The 21552-nt window shown below is 38.2% G+C and overlaps 2 protein-coding genes across 5 annotated transcripts in view; one reads left to right on the forward strand and one right to left on the reverse strand.

The window, feature by feature from the left end:
• The window catches only part of AKAP3 (A-kinase anchoring protein 3), a 34363-nt gene extending 17438 nt beyond the window's left edge, over positions 1 to 16925 (reverse strand). Inside the window, exons 1-4 of one of the 4 annotated variants that reach the window (XM_078075513.1) lie at positions 16337 to 16923; positions 11188 to 11295; positions 8581 to 8676; positions 740 to 3091 (exon numbers count right to left, since the gene is read on the reverse strand). In XM_078075513.1, the coding sequence (XP_077931639.1) occupies positions 740 to 3091; positions 8581 to 8676 (2448 nt within the window). In that variant the 5' untranslated portion in view covers positions 11188 to 11295; positions 16337 to 16923. Of the gene's footprint in view, positions 1 to 739; positions 3092 to 8580; positions 8677 to 11187; positions 11296 to 16178 lie in introns of all 4 variants that reach the window. The other 3 variants (XM_036082127.2, XM_036082126.2, XM_078075514.1) reach the window with 3 other exon arrangements.
• The window catches only part of NDUFA9 (NADH:ubiquinone oxidoreductase subunit A9), a 34423-nt gene continuing 29789 nt past the window's right edge, over positions 16919 to 21552 (forward strand). Inside the window, exon 1 of the mRNA XM_036082129.2 lies at positions 16919 to 17063. Within this exon, the coding sequence (XP_035938022.1) occupies positions 17015 to 17063 (49 nt within the window). The 5' untranslated portion in view covers positions 16919 to 17014. The remainder of the gene's footprint in view (positions 17064 to 21552) is intronic.

Below are 21552 nucleotides of genomic sequence, written 5' to 3' on the forward strand. Positions count from 1 at the left end.
AAGTTATATACCAATTTTACCAGACACATGCACAATTCTCTTCAGTAAGCAGTTCCAAGGCCCCATGGGGAGGAGCAAGGAGTTAGAAGGCACGTACTTACCTTTATCAGTAATAACAGTGATAAGTTGATTTCCCATCTGCCTTATTCTTTAGTCTTACTTCTCAATTGATTCAGAACTTAGAGTAAGGGGAAGAGGGATGTTATTTATTGAATCCTGTCAAATCCCCAACAGTTCCTAGACAACCAGCTGAGAGAGTAATGACAAGTTTGAAAGGGTATAAGCCTAGATCCTTTACCCTAACCTCCCACCCCCTCAGTACATTCCCGGGATGCCTCCCAGCAGCTCCTTCTCATTCTTAAGGCAATATGCTGTCCTATCCAAATTTCAGCCTGAGGCCCAGACCTTTATCTGACTCTTTTGCTAAGTCTCTTGGAGGTTTTTCATCTGTGCATTCCCACCAATATATGCAGAAAAAAGAATCAGATTTGATTATCACATATCATACACATATAATAAATCAATATCACATTTTATATATACTTATTCCTCTTTTTCCACTTTGATATGCCCAATTTTACTTTATCCATTATCTCTGCCAAGAGGCATCTTCCAATTCTTACTGTCCTCCTCCTACTCTTCTTGTAGCTGTCTTCCCATTCAGAAAGAAAACAGAACTTTAAACCCTAATTAACCCTTAAAAAAATCTTCCCCAATTCCTCTGACTCTACTTCCTTACCTTCTCCTGGATTCCTTCGTCGCCACCAGCAATGTACAAAATAGGCACATTGAGTTCAGAGGCAGCTACCCACTGAAGTACGGCTTGGAGTTGCTTGTTCTGAACTGTATCACTTGGGCTATGATTGCTGCCAATCATTTTGGATGCTGCACATCCTTCAGGGGGCTGTCCTGATATACCTCTCAATTCATTATGGATAGCTTGATAGGCATTCTGCAGGAGAGTCTCTGCTGTCCCTGTGCCCTTGACTGGTAAGCACTCATATAAACTATCTGGGAAGGCTGAAGTTGGCCTGCTCGCATCTCCAGACTTATCATCTCCCAGCTCTGCCAAGGGAGAGTCACAGAACTTGGCAATAATGAGACATAACTTCATCACTGAGTCCATCAGATATTCTACCATTTGCCCATTCATGTGGCCATCTAGCTGGCTAGCAACCATCTTGGTCAGCCCAGCAAAGGTACCACCAGCCTCATTGCCTTCACTTAATTTGATGGGAGAAGGGGTTACAGGTCTTTCACACTGGTGGCTATATTCTTCCTTAATTTGCTGTTCTGGCACCTTGGGTTCAGGGCTACGGTCACTCTTGAAAATGGTCTCACCAAGCAAATTCCGGATGAAGTTAAAGAAAACACTCATTAGATCCTTCTTTTCTGCTTCTTCTTGGTCACCTCCCATTTGAGGAGACTTAGGGCGGGACTCATCAGAAACTACAGGGGACTTGCTGGCAGGCAAGTTGGTGCTGCCAGCAGCTTCAAGGAAGCTCTGTGCATCCATGCTTCCTCCCTGGGCCAGGTGGTATTGAATCAGAAGTAAGGCAGATACGATCAGGTCCTTGGCCCAGGAGTCTGAATCACTCATAAAATTCTCAGGTTTCTCTTGGTGATGCATAGGGGGACTGAGGTTGCAAGTATCCAGAGGATGTCCCAGAGGAATGTCTGGTACAGGCTTGTACTGTTTGTTGGGAGCTGTAAATGTTGCCCTTTGGAAACCTGGAGATCTTCCTTCTTTTTGTTGATTTTTATGCCAAAAGGTCAAACCCTCTTTGATAATGTGTTCACCCAGAGTTTCGGCACAAGACTTCTCCTTCTCTGGTTTGGATGCAGGACAGTACATTTTTTCCCTCAATTTACCTTCAGATTTCATGGTTGCAAAGTTTACATTTCGGTTTTTAGGATCACCCATTCCTTTCATGGAGACAAGGGAGTAACTCTCAGACTTGTCCTTAGTTTTCCTGATATTTTCAGGGGGTTTCTTTGCAAACATTACAGTGTATAGCTTACCCAGCATGGCATCCATGATATCTGTGGCCTTCTGGCTTCCGTGAGAGAATAAACTTCTTTTTACGGCTGAGACAAAATCTGAATCAGTCATGAGGGTCCCTGTGACATTGTGGAGGTTCTTCATGAAGGAATCAATAAGATCTGAGACTACCTCTTTTGCATGCTTGAGTAGTACCTTCTTTAGCAGAATGGTGGCAATGGTTGTGTCCTTCACTTGGATCCTCAGTGTCTTCATGATGGAAACCATCATATCAGATACCACACTGTTAGCATAGGTCATGATCCCTTGACTAACAGAAGCTGTAAAGTCATCAGGCCTTTCTTGCCCTCTGAACATCCTTCTCTCCCCAGGTAAGGACCTTCCACCCTCTTTGGCGTCACCTGCATTACAAAATTCAAACACTTCCTTGTAGAAGAAAGACTTCTTAGAAGCAGGCTTATCATCTGGACCCTTGCTTTCCTTGGTGCTCTCATTGATCTTCAGAGTGGTCTTATATTTCAAATTTGGGGGACTCTGTAATGATCCTGAGGCTCTGTCACCAGAGCCTGGAGCCTTATCTGAGGTAGCATTCTTGGAACATGCAGAGACAGTCTCATTCACCAGTTCTGATGCCACCGTACTCAAGCTTTTGTTGGGTGTGGGTTCATCTCCCATGTACAATGACTGATGGACACATTTGTTTTCAGAACCATCTATCCTCTCATTGATCTCCTTACGGGCCATGGCTATGACTAGATTTGTGAGGCGATTAGCATAGAAAGAAACTTCATCTACTGAACTCCCATTACCGAGATGGACACTGGCGCCCTGGATGGGGTTCTCTCTGTGAGTCATCTCAAAGTGCAATCGTCCTGGACTGCCCTTGTTGGTGGTATTGTAATAGTCCACAGAGAAACCCTTGCGGGGGTCTCCTAAGTCGCTCATTTCCCCACCCAGTGAGGGTTCTCCAGGCTTGAACTTAACATCTTGGAACCCTGCTGTGCTTTTTTCCAAGTCTCTGCGGAGCCAGCTGAGCACTCTGATAGGATCAGTTGAGGCTTCCTTAAAAACAGACAAGGATTCATCCGACTATAACAAAGTGAAGACATGGGACATTCAGGACAACCTCGAAGATTTCATTAGAAAAATGCTCACCTTTCTCAAGCCTTAACTGTGGTATCATCACAATAAAAGTAACCAACATTTATTAGGTACTTAGTATGTATCAGGCACTGTTCCAAGTATTTTAAGATTATTATCTCACTTAGCAGTATTCTTTAAAAAAAAAAGATTTTATTTGTTTAATAAAGAGAGAGAGAGAGAGAGTGCACGTGCATGAGTGAGGGGGAGGAGCAGAGGCAGAGGGAGAAGCAGACCCCCCGGAGAGCAGGGCTCCATCTCAGGACCCTGAGATCATGACCTGAGCCAAAGGGAGATGCTTAACTGACTGAGCCACCCAGGCGTCCCTCACTTAACATTATTCTTGCAGTAAACTTAAATATTAGCTCTTTTATTATCCACATTTTACAGAGAAAGGGACTGAAGAAAGGAGAGATCTAGTTAGTTACTTATCTGAGGTTATACAGTTAATCACTGATGGAGCAGGAGTTCCAACCCAGGCAGTCTGACTCTAGAGCCCATGCTCTCAGCCACTACATGATATTGCTTTTAACAATATATATCCTTAAGATCTGACAGTCATCTGATATGTAGCAGAGTTAGCATTTGAACTGAATCCAATTTTTCTTATATTTATATTACTTGCTATTTTCTATGGCTTATCTGTTTTTATTTAGATCTCTTATTAAAACTATAGTTTTAAAAAAATTAGAGAATTCAAGGACAATTGTGCATAATTAATCATTTCGCCAGGCTACACAAGCACAGTATTGATATGTTAAATGGCTTCCAATGAACTATTTGATATCACTTAAGTGAATAATCTAATTTTTAATTGAGGAGTTAATATCTGTGGACAATTTATTAGTTTCGAATGAATACAGATTCTTTAATGAATACTAGCTGTAATAAGCACATATACATAGTTTTACGTTTACATATTACAATCTATAATTTTCACTTGAACATAGGCTAAATTAAGTATGTGAAAGTGTCCTATTTACTATCAAATGTAAAGGAGTACTGTCATTATATTAATGTCTATCTAGGAATGACTGCAAGTATTGCCCATCTTTAAAGAATAATTTGGCACTTTAATTACCAAGTGTCACATAAGTTATTAGCTACTATTTCTTAAATACTTGTGTTTGCCAGGCACTGTGCTCAGTGCTTTACACACATTATTTCACTTAATCCTCATATACAGCCTCATAATACACGGAGGTATTACTGTTCTGGTTTCATAGATGAGAAAACTGTGACTTAGAGAAGTAACATAAATTGGCTAGTATCTCACAGCTGCCACATGATGGAATTTAGTATTCAAATCCAGTTCTGACTCTAGAATTGGCTCTCCACACCTTCAGTACACTGCTATGTTTTGATGACTTGGAAAGAAGAGAAAAGCAGTTGTATCGGTCTGCTATGGGGCTGGTTTAAGCTGTCTGTGGGCCATCATGCTTGGTGCAAAGTCCTCCTAAATGGTTCTCCTAATTTGAATAATAGTTAAAATTTCACACTTTAGTGGAAAGCTATGCATAAGCTATACCACAGTCTTCTACATTTTCTGATTCTGATTCTCTTGTAGCTATGTTACAACTCTGTAGATAACTGATAGCAATGCAATATAATTCTTGTTTATACATGTTAATTCTGACCAGAGAAAGTTCCACTGTAGAAAAGGTCATTTTTGCCCCCATTTGCACATTCACTTCAATATTCCTGATCTATATATGTGGTTCTTTTCTTTGATTCTCCTTTGAACCTCACCAGTCTCTTGTTAATGATTAAAACATTTACTGTGAGTTTATTTTAGTTTAATTAGTTTCAGAAATTTAATTAATTAAATTACTTATAAGAAAATTAGAGAAATAGAAAAATTAGAAAAATAGGGAGATAATTAATTAATTAATTTTAAGTAGGCTCCATACCCAGCACGGAGTCAAATGTGGGGCTTGAACTCTCAACTGTGAGATCAAGACCTGAGCTAAGAGCAAGAGTCGATACTTACTGGACTGAGCCACCGAGTCTGATCCCCACCATGAGTTTATATATATATATATATATATATGAAAGTCATTATTTCACCTTCTCTGAAAATGATCTTTTAACAGTTTTGGAATTCTTTGCCAAGATGTCCAGCAGATTCACCTAACAGAGACAAATATCATCTTGAGGGAAGTATACCAGGTGCATCTTTTCTTTGACCCCAGAGGTGAATCCAAGGTGGCAACAGAACTTTGCATTCTGTTTTTTCTAGTTTTAATTTTTCTCTGTACTAATTTTGCTTTTAGTGTTCATTTTGGTTCCCTGATGGCCAATAACTGTTGGTGGCAGTGGTGATCAAGAATTTGGTTTTATTTTTTAACCATTTGGTGATCTCTTTAATGGATTAATTGTTTGTAGAGATCTATTCTCTGTTGGGTAAGAGACAATGGAAAATTTGGTTTGCTAGTATTTTTTGCCCATCTCAAGCTCAAAGCAATTAAGAATTTTGTGCCCACTTGGAAGTAGAAGAGTTCTTTGATTTCTGGACAGGTGAGTCTTGTGTTTCTGTGTTTACTTTTGATACGTGGTTGGAAGTTTATTATTTTTTATGGAGATTTAATTGACATATAACATTATATTAGTTTCAGGTATACAGTACAATGATTCAATATTTGTACATATTGCAAAATGATCACAATAAGTCTAGTTAACATCCTTCACCACACCATAGTTCAAGATTATTTTTTCTTGTAACAAGAACTTTTAAGATCTATTCTCTTTGCAACTTTCAAATATACAATACAGTAATAACAACTATTGTCACTATGCTGTACATTAAATCCCCAGGACTTATTTCTTTTATAGCTTGAAGTTTATACCTTTTGACTCTCTCAACTCACTTTGCTCATTCTCATACCACCCACCCCTGGCAACCACCTATCTGTTCTCTGTATCTAAGAGTTTTCTTTTTTAAGACTCTACATATAAGTGAGATCACACAGTATTTGTCCTTCTCTGTCTGACTTATTTCACTTAGCTTAATACCCTTTAGGTCCATCCATGTTATTACAAAAGGCAATCTTCCTTCTTTTTATGGTTGGATAATATTCTGTTGTATATATATACTACATTTTCTTTATTCATTTATCCATGGATGGACACTTAGGTTGCTTCCATGTCTTGGCTATTGTGAATAATGCTGCAATAAACATAGGGTGCAGTTATCACTTCAAAATAGTGATTTTGTTTCCTTCAGATATACACTTGGAAGTGGAACTGCTGAATCATATGGTAATTATTGTTAATTTTAATAATTTCCTCATGTGATTATAATTAGTATTAAATGAGATAATATGCACAAAATTTGTACTCTTATAGTGATGTATATAAGATAATACTACTTAAACATTTCAAATTAAGATTAGATTTCAGAAGAGGTAAGATAAGAGTAAGAGAAATCAATAAGCTTGATTTTTAGGAAATGCAGTGGAACATAGTTAACCGTCTGTGGGAATACTAGGAAATAAAACTTGACCATATATGTATGGGGAAGTAGAGCTCTGGGTGAAAAGAGACATGCTGGAAGACAGTATGGCTAGGGATGTGTACTGTGATTCATTTCTATGGGAGGTACGGGGAAACTACTTTCTGAGTTTCTGTGATGAATTTTTTAAAAAATTGTTTTTCTGAACCAAAGATCAGTAACAAGTGGGAAATTCTTTTTTTTTTTAAGATTTTATTTATTTATTTGACAGAGAGAGAAAGTGAGGACAAGCAGGAGGAGCGGCAAGCAGAGGGACAAGCAGGCTCCCAACTGAGCAGGGAGGCCAATGCAGGGCTTAATCCCAGGACCCTGGGGATCATGACCTGTGCTGAAGGTGGACTCTTAACTGACTGAGCCACCCAGGCACCCCCAAGTGGGAAATTCATTTTGGACATAATTTAGCTTTAAGAAGAAGTTTTAGGAAGAAGTTTTAGGAGAGCTGCCTATAAGCATGTCTGAGAAAGAGACAGAGAAAAGGTGGTGTAGTCAGAGCAGAGACTGCATTCGAGAAATGGAAAATCAAGTTCGAATATACAAACTATCTACCATGATGGCCCTCTACCATAGAGGTGATTTAGGGATTTAGGGTAGGTGATGTGTAATACAAACTACCTGCATAATTCAATATGTATATAGTGTCTGTGTACAATACACTGTACCAGAGAATGTGGGACATATAAAAGATGAAAGAAATATGATCTTTGCATTCTGGAAGAATCTACTGTAGAGACAAAATATGAACATAAATGTTACTAAATACTTTGTTATCAGTGAAAATAATAAAAAGAGATATGTTTAATGTTACAAAAAGGACAGATAATTTTGGGTGGGTGACTAGAAAAAGTAGTGGCATTTGAGATGGACTTCTAAACATTTTGATAGATATAACAGGGTGGGCATTCCTGGCAACAAAATGACACAAGCAAAATATATTATTTGGGATAATGCTAGTTTTAAATCATATAGCCCCTGAAGTATTAGTGGTATAAGAAAATAGAGGTTTATTTCTCAATCACCTTGTTTAGAGAGGACATTCAATGAGCAGCTTTCTTTGCAGTGACTCGGGGACTTAAGCTCTGCTTTTGCATGGTTTCACTCTCCCCTTGGGCCTCAAAACCCATTCTTCAAGTATATGAGGAACAATCAAGATCAGGGAGAACTGAATTGGAGACTTTCATGGTCCAGGCCTGACAGTATCAAATATCATTTCTACTGATACTCCATTTGTCTTTGTCTTTTGAAAGCTTGATCATAATGTGTTTCAGCATGGGTCTCTTTTTAAAAAAATTTTTTATTGTTATGTTAATCACCATACATTACATCATTAGTTTTAGATATAGTGTTCCATGATTCATTGTTTGTGCATAACACCCAGTGCTCCATGCAGAACGTGCCCTCCTCAATACCCATCACCAGGCTAACCCATCCTCCCACCCTGGTTTCCATCTTCTGACTGGACCCTGACTTACAGTGCCTGATACTAAGTACTTAATAAATGTTTGTTGAATGATGACGGCAGAATGATAATGTTACTTAGATGAGACCTTATAGTTCTGAGAATTTTGAGGCATCCTACATTTCAGAAAATAGTTTCTATGAACTTTGTAGACATTTGTTTGAAATCCAATCCCCTTCTGTTTGAAAATTAAAGAAAATTTTACAGCTGTAATATACAGGTTTTACATTAATTATACTATATTTCTTCTATGAAATTACCATATATGGGATTTTCCCCCCAAAACAATAGGGGTAAGAATTTTTTATTCTAGAGGAGTTCATGTTTTTCCCCAAGAATTTCAAGTAAGTAGTGAGTAAGTAAGAGTAGTGAGTAAGAGAGGTGAGGAGTGGTGGTGGAGTTCATAAGTCTATTCTTAATGGTATTCCACATTATTCCTAAATTAGTATTTATAAAGAGGTCGACCCTTACCATTTTCCAGTCCTGGGGTTGGCTGTCTCCAGGGGAAAAGACATCAACTTTGCATACTCCATTTTGGCTTTGTAACCAGTCAACCCTATCCGACATCTGGAAGTAGAAAAAAAATGAGAAAGGGTCGTCAAAGGACAAGTTACATGAAATTAATGAGAAATAAAACAAATGGCTGAGGTGTGGAAAATAGGAGCAATGCTTTCAATAGAGACCTGTCCCAAGAGCTACTTCAACCCACGGGACTCTAGATCTCTTCATTCTCAGTTCTCAGTTGCATGAAGATTTCTTAAATACATGTATCTCTAGTACTGAGGCCAGTGTCTGCTCTGTGCTGGAGGTGCTTAATACGGATTTGTTCGTGAATGAACCTATGTAACCACGTCCTGCTCTATGTGTCCTTGCTTGACAGCCTTTCCACATCCTGGATTTTCACTAAACACTCAAAACTCAATGCGATCAAGATAGAATGAATTTCTCTTTTCTCTGCCTGTTCTTGTCCCACTAACTTATTATTTTTTGCCCCAACTTATTTTTAAAGTAATATATGCTTCATTTTCATTAATTTCCAGAGCACTAACTTATATTAGCAGTAGTAAGTCTAGTAGCTCCTCCTTAAGATCAATCCCTCCCTCCAAATAGCCAAAGGTGGGGAAATTCTTAGTCTCCATGGTTCAGCCAAACTTCTGGATGCCAAGAGAAAAGAGATGCCACGTACACCATCCAATGGACCTTTGCGTGGATGCCCTTGCTGATGTTGACTGTTCCATAACCCTCCCAATACTTTGCTCTACTCCCTAATCTCAGTAATGGCACTGCCATCTAGCCAGTTTTCCAAACCAGAAAACTGATAATCGTTTTAGCTGTCTTCTCCCATCTCACGCCTCCCTCTAACTGCTACCACTTTCTTCTTTCATTTGTTGCCACTTTTCATGAAAGAATTGCTTATACTTGCTTTTTGCTAACCTCAAAATTTAGCATAACAGCCCCTATTCCTTTGGTCTTAGTCTTGTCCACTTTCCTTAGCATCGCATCTTATTGAAAACATGGCTAATTATCATATTTGTCCACTGATAATCTACAAGTATGAGAGGCTTCTCTTTGACATCTTTTTCCATGCCAGACTTCCATTACCAGGCTTCCACACTGAAGTTCCCTTCTTTCATTATAAACTTTGCTTACATCTATACTTCTCAACAAGGTGGAATAAGATGGTCAATTTTTTCCTCTCTAATGTAAATATCTTTAAGAAGTATATATATATAATATATTCATATTTGGTTAGAATAAAATAAAACATTTATTTAAAATTGTTAGAGGGGCACCTGGGTGGCTCAGTCAGTTAAGTGGTTAAGCTTCTGCCTTCAGCTCAGGTCATGATCCTGAGGTCCTGGGATCCAGCTCCTGCTCAGTGGAGAGTCTGCTTCTCCCTCTGCCCCTCCCCCTGGCTCCTGTGTGCGTGTGCTCTCTCTCTCTCTCTCAAATAAATAAAATCTTAAAAAAATAAAATTGTTATAAGTTGTTTTAAACTGTTACAATAAAGTCCAAAAGCTTATCCTAATTTTTTTACAGTGAAATTTAATTTTATAAAAAATTGCTTGAAATAAGCATTATTAAGAGTTGAATATCTGGTTAATTGGAAATGTTTGTTTTAAAGGACTTTGGGCAGTGGTGGGGGTTGACATCCTCCCTCAAAATAAAACCAACACAAATCAAATACAGATTACACACGATTTAAGCTTATTTATAAATGGATTTATTATTTTTCTTATATAGACTATTACAAGTAATTATTTAAAAAAAATAGAAGACCTTTTGAGAGCTACTTGTCCTTTGCTCCCACAAGGATTTGTACCTGTTTTCACACCCTAATCACTAACTCAGATTAGGAACACTGTTTCTCTTACTCTTCCTGACACTGTAATACAAGAGTTTCCTTGGGTACACAGTGGGTTTTCCTCCCTGATTAGATGTTAGAATCACCCAGAGAACTGTTTAAAGATACTGAATCTGAGATACTACCTCCCAAAGAATCCATTTCAGTGGTTTTGGGGTGGGGAAACTTAGGCATTCAATTTCTTAAAAGCATCCTGGGTGATTCTAAGGTACATCAACATAAGAATGAGAATCCCTGGAGATTCTGAGAAAAACTGGCCAGCTCCAGATTTATTTTTATTTATTCTTTTCTTTAAAAATTTTCTAAGATTTCCTAACATTCTTCAGTATCTTAATGTTTTTTTTTTACAACCATAACAAGGGAGTTCTTAATGTCTATGAAGTTAAGCCTTGTATTGCCTCTCAGCAACTATTATGTGCTAATATTCTTATGCTTGAGTAAGCATATTGCCATGAATAAAGGAATGGATGTTACTATTACTTGGACAGAGAATGAGAAGACTTGGAAACAGGTTGCTCTGAACTGTTGATAGACCAAGTGAGAGCCAGAAACTTACCTTTCAATCTCCAGTTGATATTTTATCTTAATGAATTACTTCTAATAGAAAATGACAAAATCAATAGGGGCTCCTGACTTATTTAAGCTATATATTGCAATTTAAAAGCAAGAATGAAAATTAAGTACAAAAGTAAGGAAATTATGTGATCACTTACTCTTACTGAGGACAGGTTCTGAGATATGAGGAAAGTTCGTGATTAATTTGTTGTTGTCTTCACTATCCCTAAATTTATCCAACCCTCCTGCCATGAAATATAAGGGATCTGCAATGGAAAGACACAAATAAAAATGACTAATTTTACATATGAACCCTATTGCTCTTATTACCAAATAATGATTTTGACTTACTCATTATTTTTCACATGTAGTACACAAGTCATGAGTACAAAATGACATTCAAATTTATAGTCCAGGTCTTAATCTGGGTGTAGTCTGAGGTTCCCAGATGACCAAAAAAAAAAAAAAAAAGTTAAAAGGTTCCATCTTCTGGCCAACACTTTCTGAAATGACTATTGTTATTCTCCACTTTCAAATCAGTAATAATCATAAAGGCTTATTTAACAATGACAAAACTAAAAGTTTTTAGCTTAGTCTCAAACTTCTTGATTAGGAGGTCAGAAAGTAAGTAGCTAGAATGAAGAATAAGTGTCCTGAATTCATGGATCTCAAAGCACTTTGTAAATATTCTTTTGAGGACTTGAGAGAAATACACATCTTCATGTTGTAAAGGGAATTTATAGTTAATGTTAGATCTAGCTTCCAGATCAAAGATCTTTCTTGTACGTCCTCTTCTAAGACATTTAAATAGAAGACATTAGGGCATTGTACTCTCATATTGGAATATCCATGCACCTCCTCCTCCCCCCTGTGATGTCTCTCTAAATCCCACCCTTGCTTGATAGCTCAGGACAAGCTTACCACATCTATGAAATATTTTCTAAGTACCTAACTGAATGTGATTGCTCCTCTATCAAAGTTTCCATCATATTTTGCTTCAACCTTTACATCCCATCTAGCACTTTAATTGCTCACATATATTTCATCTCTTTTATTAGCTGGCTTTCTGAGGACAGATGCATTTTCTTACTCATCTTGGTATCCCTCACAGTAACTAGTGTCTTAAGTTGGTGCTTAATAATCACCTGCTGAAAGAATGAATATAGGAATACTGCCTATTTCAAATTCCAGATAGTATAATCTTTTCTTTCTTTCTTAAATAGGAGAATCTGAGAACAACAAAAAAACTTTGCTCAAGTTTGCTATGGTGGTAAGCCACACATTCAGGCTTTCTTGAGGCTTGATTCCTTTTGGGGATACGTTCACCCTAGAGACATATCCAAGGTATAAATATTTATCCAATGATTTATTAACAGAACTTCCTATCCCAATAATACAAATAAATCAACAATCTTTTAGTCATATATATCCAGCAAACACTTACACTTACATGTACTAATGTTTTTATTCTATTTTCTTTGTCTTCTGCATTTTTATCTGCATCCATGAAGCTTCTTTTAGACTTTAAACTCCCTAAATTGTCCTGGCTAATTGTATTTATATGAAGTACTTAAATATCTTTTGATGATAATGATATTCAGACTTCTAAATCTGTATACATTTCCCATAATGAAATGAAAAAGAGGGAAGGAAAATCTAGTTTAATGGAGCCAATGAACAGATTCATAAATATCTTAAGTTCAAAGTTGGTGAATAATATCCTGGAGTTAGGGTAGAAAATAAAAGAGAAAAAAGATGATTTGTATTACCTATTAAATTTGATGAGGAAAGAAAGCTAACTCTATACAATGTATAGATAAATGGATCCTAGAAACCATTTATTCTAACACCCTCATTTTACAGATTAAGAAACTGAGGCCCAGAAAGGGAATGTTAAAAACACTGGATATATTCCTTTAAATATTAGAGCTCTGCAGGTTAACATCCCAGAAGCTATGAAATTTTTCTATGCCAACAGAGGGATCCTGTGGCCCATAGAAGGATACCCCTTAAAAATGCCAATGTGGTTACTACCTCAGTAATAATTGAGGAGGAGTGCAAATCGTGAATGTCAGCCAGAGAGGGCATAACACAGGGATTTGGTTATGGGTTATGGTTCCTCTACTTCAGACCGTAGCTCTATCTCAAGACATTTTTCTCCTACATCCATCATAAGCAAGAGGCTCCTATTTACTCAAGGTTCTTAAAGTCACAGAAAAGCCCAAATTACAGGCAACATAAATGAAGATTTTGCAGGGTGATACATACCTGATCAGGTTTTAAAGTTTATTCAACCAAGTTTTATTACTAGTTTTAAAAAGGAAGAATATATTCATTTATATCCATTCTCTTTTTCTCTCTCATTCCCTTCTTCTAAGTGCCTGGCACATTGTACACACTCAATAAATTTGGTTATTGCTGACATCAGTTACAATTGATTTTGTTTAAATAAGGATTAGAAGTGTGTGTGTGTGTGTCTTTTCCCTTGGTGATACCATTCACTATTAAGCTTCTCTGTGGATCTCCTCCGTTTTCACTTTCCCTTAGCTTCTTCCTCTGGTGTCCAATAAATACAGACACTTTCTCCACATGGCTATATATATAGCCTGTCTTTTCCAATTCTCTGTTGTCTAGCCAAGACTTCAGAAATAAGAGTAAAGAGGATGAAAGTAAATGAGAATCAGGACTCAGAGCTACACCAGTCTGATTTTGCTACTCGAGCACTAGGAGAAAAACAACAACTTTTGGAATAGTTACACAATGAAGAGAAGTCAGCAGTTAGTTAAGCTTCCAGTCAAATGGGAAGTGAGGAGTAAGACACCCTCATGATCCCAAAAGGATGGCTGAGGAGATCTGGTTAAATCTGCAACAAAATTAAAATTTCAGCAGCAAAGATGATAGGTTTAGCTATAATGCTACTGAGGGAGAGGCTCATTTATTTCCAGAAAACTCTGATGTAAAAGTAAAATTGACTGTGCAAAGAGGGAAGCTGGGTTGAACATTAAAAGTTAACCATCACTTGTCACTGAATTCTCCTTTTTAACTACAGAGGCTCAGAAAATGGGCTGTTTTATCAGTCCAGTGGAATTTCCTACCTCTGTAGCACTGGAATAGTGAACCACAGAAGACTCCAGACTATACTTTAAAAGTCAATGAAGATGCTGGGATGTTCTTGCTCACCTCAAGATCTTGTTTCCTCCCCCAGACTTCCATGTACCTCCCCCTTGTTGGGACTGAAGAGTGACATCAGAATTGCAACTGGTGGTGATATCACTGTCTCTATAGCAACAGTAGTGAGGCTATCAGAAACTGAGTTGTCAAAGGACAAGGGGGATAGGTTAAGATATACTCCATGTCTCTGATGCTTAGTTTGGAAGGACTGGGCTTGCTTTCCTCTAATTAATTTCCTCCTTTAAGTATCTAATTTAGGCAGGGAATATGGGAGGGGAAAATTTTGCCAATGGATTGCACTTAAAACAACAGAGTATTTATTATGTATGAACAAATTCAGATGGGTACAGAGAGGAAGAAATAAAAATTGAGCATCTACTAAGTTTTTTTATGCAAAGCCCACGGAATCACTTCATTTTGTGGACCCAGCCTTGACTCTGAATTATAAGCATCTTATCTTTTGTAAAAATAAATAAATAAACAAACAAACAAATAAGTAAATTTGCAGATATTTTGCCCAGACTGACCATCTCTGGGTTATAATTTATCTTCAATGGTCGGATACAGTCGCGCTAATCCATTCTCTACAGTGCCTCAATCTGAGGAAAGGTACTGGGATAAATCAGACTTAGAGGCATTTGGTTGACAATTTCTATCCTTGAGGAGGACTTTATTCTTAGTACATCCTCTTTGGAAATATTACCCTATGTACTCTTAATTAATGATTGAGTATAGGACTAGTACATAGTTTCCATGAAACAAAAAGAATCTTGATCAAGGCCACAAGATAAAGATTAAAATTGCTAACAGATTCAAAAGTGACTGACTGGTTTGTTACAGGCTTTCTTCAACAAGGTTATTTATCTATTGATGATCTTTTATACTGTCTCAGTTTCTTCATCTTTAAAATAAAGAAATTGGGCTTACTCATCTCTTAAGATCCCTTCCAGCTCTAACAGTCTAGAACTTTGATACTTCGGTGGTATTTAAATAGAACTTCACATACATGCATATAGTACTTTGCAATTGACAAAGCACCTTCACACCCATTATGTCATCTTATCCTCACAATAATCTTTTGAGGTAACAGGGCAGGTATTACTTTCCCTGTTTGATAGGTGTAGAAATCTGCCCAGATTACAACTATTAACTGGTAGAGCTGGGACTGGGATCTAGTACTCTGAGTTTTAAGTCAGTGCTCTTTCAACAATATGCAATCTTGAAATTAGCATTGAGAACATGAGTCAGTGTTTGACTTCAAGTGTAAAATAGCAGACTTGCCATGTTTCACAGGTGTTAGGAGGCTGCTGATGATAACGGGGTCTGTCAGTTTATCAGAACCAATTAAGTATTTTATATTCATATTGACCTCAGAAGCAAATATTAGAGAATTTTAAGTGCTGGGTGAACACCGGATGAGGCCAAGAAATATGACTGTGTAGCATTATTAAACCTCTCTGATAAAATTTCTTCAAGAAATTTCCTTTTTTTTCAGGAGTTTCTTTTCTCTTCCAATTCAATTTGGTACAGGACACTTCAAGAAATAGTGGGGGCGGGGATGAAGTGGGAAACAACCAATCTTACAAGCCCAATAACAGGCAACCTCTACTCATTAGGGGACTTTTGTCCATACAAGCAACTCACACTACTTTCTTCCTGACAAAAACAAAGCACTGAAAGAATTACCAAATCTAGAAAGTTCCCCCAAACTAGTTTGTTTTCTGATAAGCCCAAGGCAGATGTCTCAGGGCAGGTTGCTGGTTGCTGTCTCCCACTCAGAAATAGTGAGCGACCAGAATAAACTATTTAAAAATCCAAGTGTTTAATCTTTCTGCAATCTCCTCAGGCTCTAGAAACCTCTTTCTAGAACAGTGCAGATTCTCAAAGAGGTTCACAGTTAAGAAAATAAAAATTATAAACTATTGTTCTAGAATCACCTTGAGTTTCTTTCTAGAAAAATGTGCAGTGGCATACATACCCACTAAATTTTACTTAACATTTCAGGAGGTTCACAGATTTCCTTGAGCCCACTCATGAATCACACCCCAGGTTAAGAAGCCCTGGAGTCATATGTCAGGTGGTGGTAAGTGCTTTCATATTAAGTAAAAACAACATAGACGATGGAATGATGACCACCTTGGGTGTCAGAGAAGTTTTCTTTGAGCAGAAACTTGAGCTGGTGTAGACATCTGAGCGAGCATGCCAGGTAAAGGGTACAGCAAGAGCTATGGCTCCGAGGAGAGAATGTGCTTGGTGAGTTCGAGGTGCACATCCTCATTTCTATTTCTCTTCCTTCATTTCTCTACGTCCCGCCTCACTCCTTTCTTGTCCAACCTCTCCTCTGGACCCTGGTTCTCTCCTTTGAGAACTTCCCGAGTGCTGGGGCCACGCCTCCATTTTCCCCTAGTCTCACCAGAGCTGCTGACATTTTCAGGGAATAACAAACTGAACTGAGAGTCAGGGAAGTTGGGCTCTCTGCAGCTCGGGTTCTGCCATTTTGCAAGTCCTTCAGTCAGTCACTGGTTGACTCTTAACTTCACGTTCCTTGGCAATAAGATTATAGTCCACTCCAGATCTGAGATTCTAACCCCAGGATTCTTCTCTATTTCCTTTCTTTGCCCTCTCCTTCACGTTTCCTCCCGTGCGCCCCGCTCTCTTTCTCTAGCTCTCTTCTCTCCACACTCTACCCCAATCTCTGACCCACCCCGTCTCTTCCCGGTTAGCGCCTGCGCAGACAGGCGTGGAAGATCATTTTGGCCCAGCTCAGTAGCCGTAGTGGGTCGGCGCGCCGGCCGTGGGGTATTGTGGGAGAAGATGGCGGCTGCCGTTCACCCCCGGGTTGTCCGGGCCCTGCCAATGTCACGTAAGTGTCACCGGGAACAGCGGCCCCCGATCGGGATTCCGAAGTGTTGAGAGTGGCGCCATCCTGCAGCGGTCACGCCGACTCCCCGAGCACCTTGGTCTTTCTAGGTCCGGGACTGCCTGTAGTTTCTGCTTTCCTTTTCCCCTCCTTGGCTCACATTAAATTGTACACTTGGGAAGGGGTCTGTGCTGAGCGAACGTGAGCAACGGGAAGGGAAAAGGAGAAAGTGGGGAACATGTAAAGGATCGAAAGAATCAGTTCTCATAGGGTGGTAAGGGTTCGAGGTTAGGAAAAATTAGTGTGTGTGGCCGGCGGCGGGACGTTCGGGGGTTTGTGGGGAGGAATCTGAAAAGGATGGAAAAAAAAGGATAGTGAGAAAAGTTTCTTAACTTGTGCAAGCCCTTAGTCTATCTCAATTTCAGATTCTTCGTGTTACAGTGGGGATGATAATACCACAACGTCAGGGAGTTTCTGAAACGATTAAATAAAGTAATATTTATAAAAGCACTTTCTAAGTCAAAAGCCTCCCTGCATATGTAGAGTGTGTTAGGTCGAGGCACTGGGGGCTGGGGGAGCGAGGGATGCTGGAGAGAACAATGAGGAGCTTGGTGGAAAGTAAAGTGAAGAGTAAAGGATATCTTAAGGTTTGTCTAAGCGTTGTTCATTTTTCCTCCTATTCTGATTGGATTTGCTGTCATGTTCCTCAATTTGAAAATATAAATTTACCCTTACACTCACAAAACGAGTCAAGAAAAGCAAGGAAATTGGGAATACAGTTACACTTCATTATCGTTCTTCCCCCTCCACCCTTTCACAAATTTGCTTCAATCGACCTCCAAAAGTTGTATTTTTCCATAGTGTATTCAAGTCATTATTAAATATCGTTTGCTCTCACAGTTAGCTTCATGTCAGAATCATTTTTAGTGCTTTAGAAAAAAATAGAAATGGGGACTCATTGCAGAGCTATTGAATCAGAATTTTTGAGATTGGGTCCTTGCACCTTGGGTTTTAAAAAAGCTCCACAAGTCGTTCTGATGTCTAGGTTGAGGAGCAAGTCAGGAGTATTTGGAGGATACTTTTTTATTTTCCATCTTGGGTAGAGCTCCTACATACCACTGGGAAGGTGATTGGTTCACATCGATTTTGTGGATGGTTTTGTAGCCATGACTTCTTTGCAAAGACATTTGTTGGTTCTTGTGAAAGTATTACGTTGGTGTGACATAATGTAGCTCATGAATGATAATAACTACCATTTATTGTGTATTGGCTATTTGCTAACCACAGTCCTAAATAGTTTCATAAATATTTTCACTTTAACTTCTTTTTAGTTGAAGCCATAGCTTGTGCTCTTAACCTCTATGCTTTATTGTCTCTGGTAAAGTAAGCTTTTGCATAAACTCTAGAGAGGCAAGTCTAGTGTGTAACATAATCAAAAAACTATAGAACAGAACCGTGTAAAACAATTATATATGGTGAGATATGGAGAGACTATTAAGTACCGTAGGAAATCAGAAAAGGGAAAGATTAGTATGATTTGAAGTAGTGAGGGAAGATTGGAAGACCAGTGGAGAATTGCAGTGCTTCCACTGATTTTTTTTTTTTTTTAGGGTTGTTTTGATTTGGAAAGTCAGAGAAACTAGACCTTATCCTGGCGTGGGCAAGGACAAGGTGGTGAGAATGGAATCACAAAGTACTTAGGCAGTGAAATGACTACCTGTAGATACGGAATCGTAGGAAAGAAAGTTGACTATGTTAGATGAGATCAAATAATGGAGGACTTTGAAAGTCAAGCAGTTTAGTTCAGTGGTCTTGAAAGTGGGTTTTGCAAGAGGAATCAGTGGGATACAAAAATACAGTATTAGAACTGAAAAAACATTTTCAGTAATAACAGCAACAATAGCTAACACTTATGTAGTTTAAACTATATACCAGACACTATTCTAAGTGCTTTAATATGTTTTTTAGTGTATGTGACGTATTGGTACTACACAGAATGTATATGTGATTTATAAATGTTTAAAACTAATGCAATGTGCAAGCAAATATGTTTGGAGAAGATTGGTTTATATATTACAGTAAGAAGCCAATAGAGGTATTTGAGCAGAGGAATATAATGAGTAAAGAATATTACTCTCCTAATGGTTCATAACATATGGAAGAAAATAGAGAGGTTGGAGCCAAAGAAGGTAACAACTTATATTTATTGAGTACCTACCTAGTGCAAGGCACTGTGACAGGTACCTACCCACATATTAATTTTCAAGTCAACCCTCTAAAATGTAAGCTCCCTGAGGCCAGGAACTTTGTCATTTTTATTGTGCTAGTCACAGTTTCTAGAACGGTGCTTGGCCTATAATTGTTGGGGGAAAATAAATAATCTCATGAGGTTAGTGTAACATCACCCAAGAGATTCTGAAGTAATAACAAATGAAAGCATCTGTTACTCATGGAGTGCTTAACATGCGCTAGATAATGTGCTAAATGCTTTATATACATTTACTGTAAATCTCCTAACAATCATTTGAGATATTAATTCCTTGACTCCAGTCATTCTTCCTGTTTTATTTACTGTCCTTTATCCAGTGTCCTCATTTCCTTCCTTACTGATCATTCTAATCATTCCCCCATACATTCTTAACTCCCCAGCCCATCTGCCTGTGGCATTAAAAAACAAACAAAAAAAAAAACCCCACTAATTAAACCAAGCTTTCCACACATTTCCTGCAGTAGAGAACTGAGCTACAGAAAACTCAAAACTGACTGACCTTATTTTAAATTCATGAATACAGATATCAAGTAGATTTTCAGTATTATGTTTTTCAAGAAATTTGCTTTCCCTTTTCCATAATGATTATTTAACATTGTCAGTCTCCTAAAACTTTTAACATGTGCTTCTGTCTCATTCTCACCTTTACCTAGAAATCAGAGGAATCAGATGAGAACGATCTTTTTCCCACCATAAAAATCTAATAGCTGAGCTGTGATAATTCTCAGCTTTCCCTCCTGTGATAGTGGATGAGCTCCTCCTGCTTTGATCTAAAGCCACTTCCTTTGTTTTGCATTCCATCCCATCTTCAATTACCTGTGCATTCCCTCTCCTGAATCATTCATTTTTCCCCTCTACTGGGTCATTTCCATCGGTGTATAAATATGTTATAATAGCTAATATTAAAAAAAAAAAAATCCTTCCTTGTCCTCATGTTCCTCTAGTCCTTTTACCCCCTTTCACATCATCTCTCCTCAGAAGAATCATTGATACTCCTTTTCCCACTTCTTTGCCTCACATTCTCTCTTGCCTGCTCGAGTCAGGCTGTCATTCCCACAGCAATAAAATTGCTCTTATTAAGGCCACTCAAAACCAACATCTTCTAGGTGTGTGGTCCTCTGTCACCATCCTACTTCACTTTTCAGCAGCCTTTGATAGAGTTACCTGTTACCTTTATCAGTCCCTTTCTTCATTTACCTTCTGGGTATCATTTCCTTTTGTTTTCCCCTTACCTTACTGGGCTGCTTTTCATTCTCCTTTGCTGGCTTTTCAGGCAAGTCACTTAAACTCTCTGAGCCTGAGCTTCCACATATGTAAAGTTACAGTAAGAATAGTATTAAATAAGATAATACCTACTGAGCACTTAGAACAATGCCTGGCATCTGTTAACAGTTTTGTAAGTTTAGCTGTTATTGTGGTAACAGTTTGTTGTTATGTGTCTGATCTGCAGTGTTTGTTTTTAATCTTTGTGGTTTCAGTCATTGTTCAGTAAGCTAGGCTTTTTCTCTAATTTCATGCTTCTGATTAGGGAAAAACCATGGTTCCTGGGTAGAATGCCGCTGGAGAATCACCTGCAGAGAAGAGACACAGACTTACTTAGTTACTTACTTACCATCCTTCCTTCCTTCCTTTTTTTTTTTTCAATACAGATTTTCTAAAGCAATTCCTATTTGTTTCTTTCAGTTTTCCCCAAGTTTACAAAGCACCAGTGCTGATGGTAAACAGTTTGTTGATTGTAGCAAAAGTTTATTAGCCCTTTAAATGTCTTAGTTGGTTTTTACTTATTCTCTGAAAGGTAAGTAATTTGCTCTAAAACTTTGCCATAATATGTTTCAAGGGACTTGAAAATTGGGAGTGTGATTCCAAAGGAGTTTTACACCTCTGCCAAATGAAGAATAGTTGATGGAACTAGGAATGTGTAACCTGGAGAAGACTTAGTAGAGATATAATTGCTGAACTTAAATGCAGGAGAGGGGTTAAATTTGTTCTTTGTCATTCCAGAGGAACAAAGGGATCAAAGCTGCTGGGAAACAGTCATTGATCTCCCATATGGTGGAACCCTTTGTTAGAATGGCTCAAATAAGAATGGTCTGCAATGGGAAGTGTGTTTCCCCACCTTGCAGATGTCCAGGCTAAGGCCACATGGTCTCCTTGCGCATATAGTGTGGAGATGTAAATAGTGAGAGGTTTGACAAATTAACCTTTCTAAAGGTCAGAAAATTT

Source organism: Halichoerus grypus, chromosome 6, assembly GCF_964656455.1.
Source record: "Halichoerus grypus chromosome 6, mHalGry1.hap1.1, whole genome shotgun sequence".
NCBI lineage: Eukaryota > Metazoa > Chordata > Mammalia > Carnivora > Phocidae > Halichoerus > Halichoerus grypus.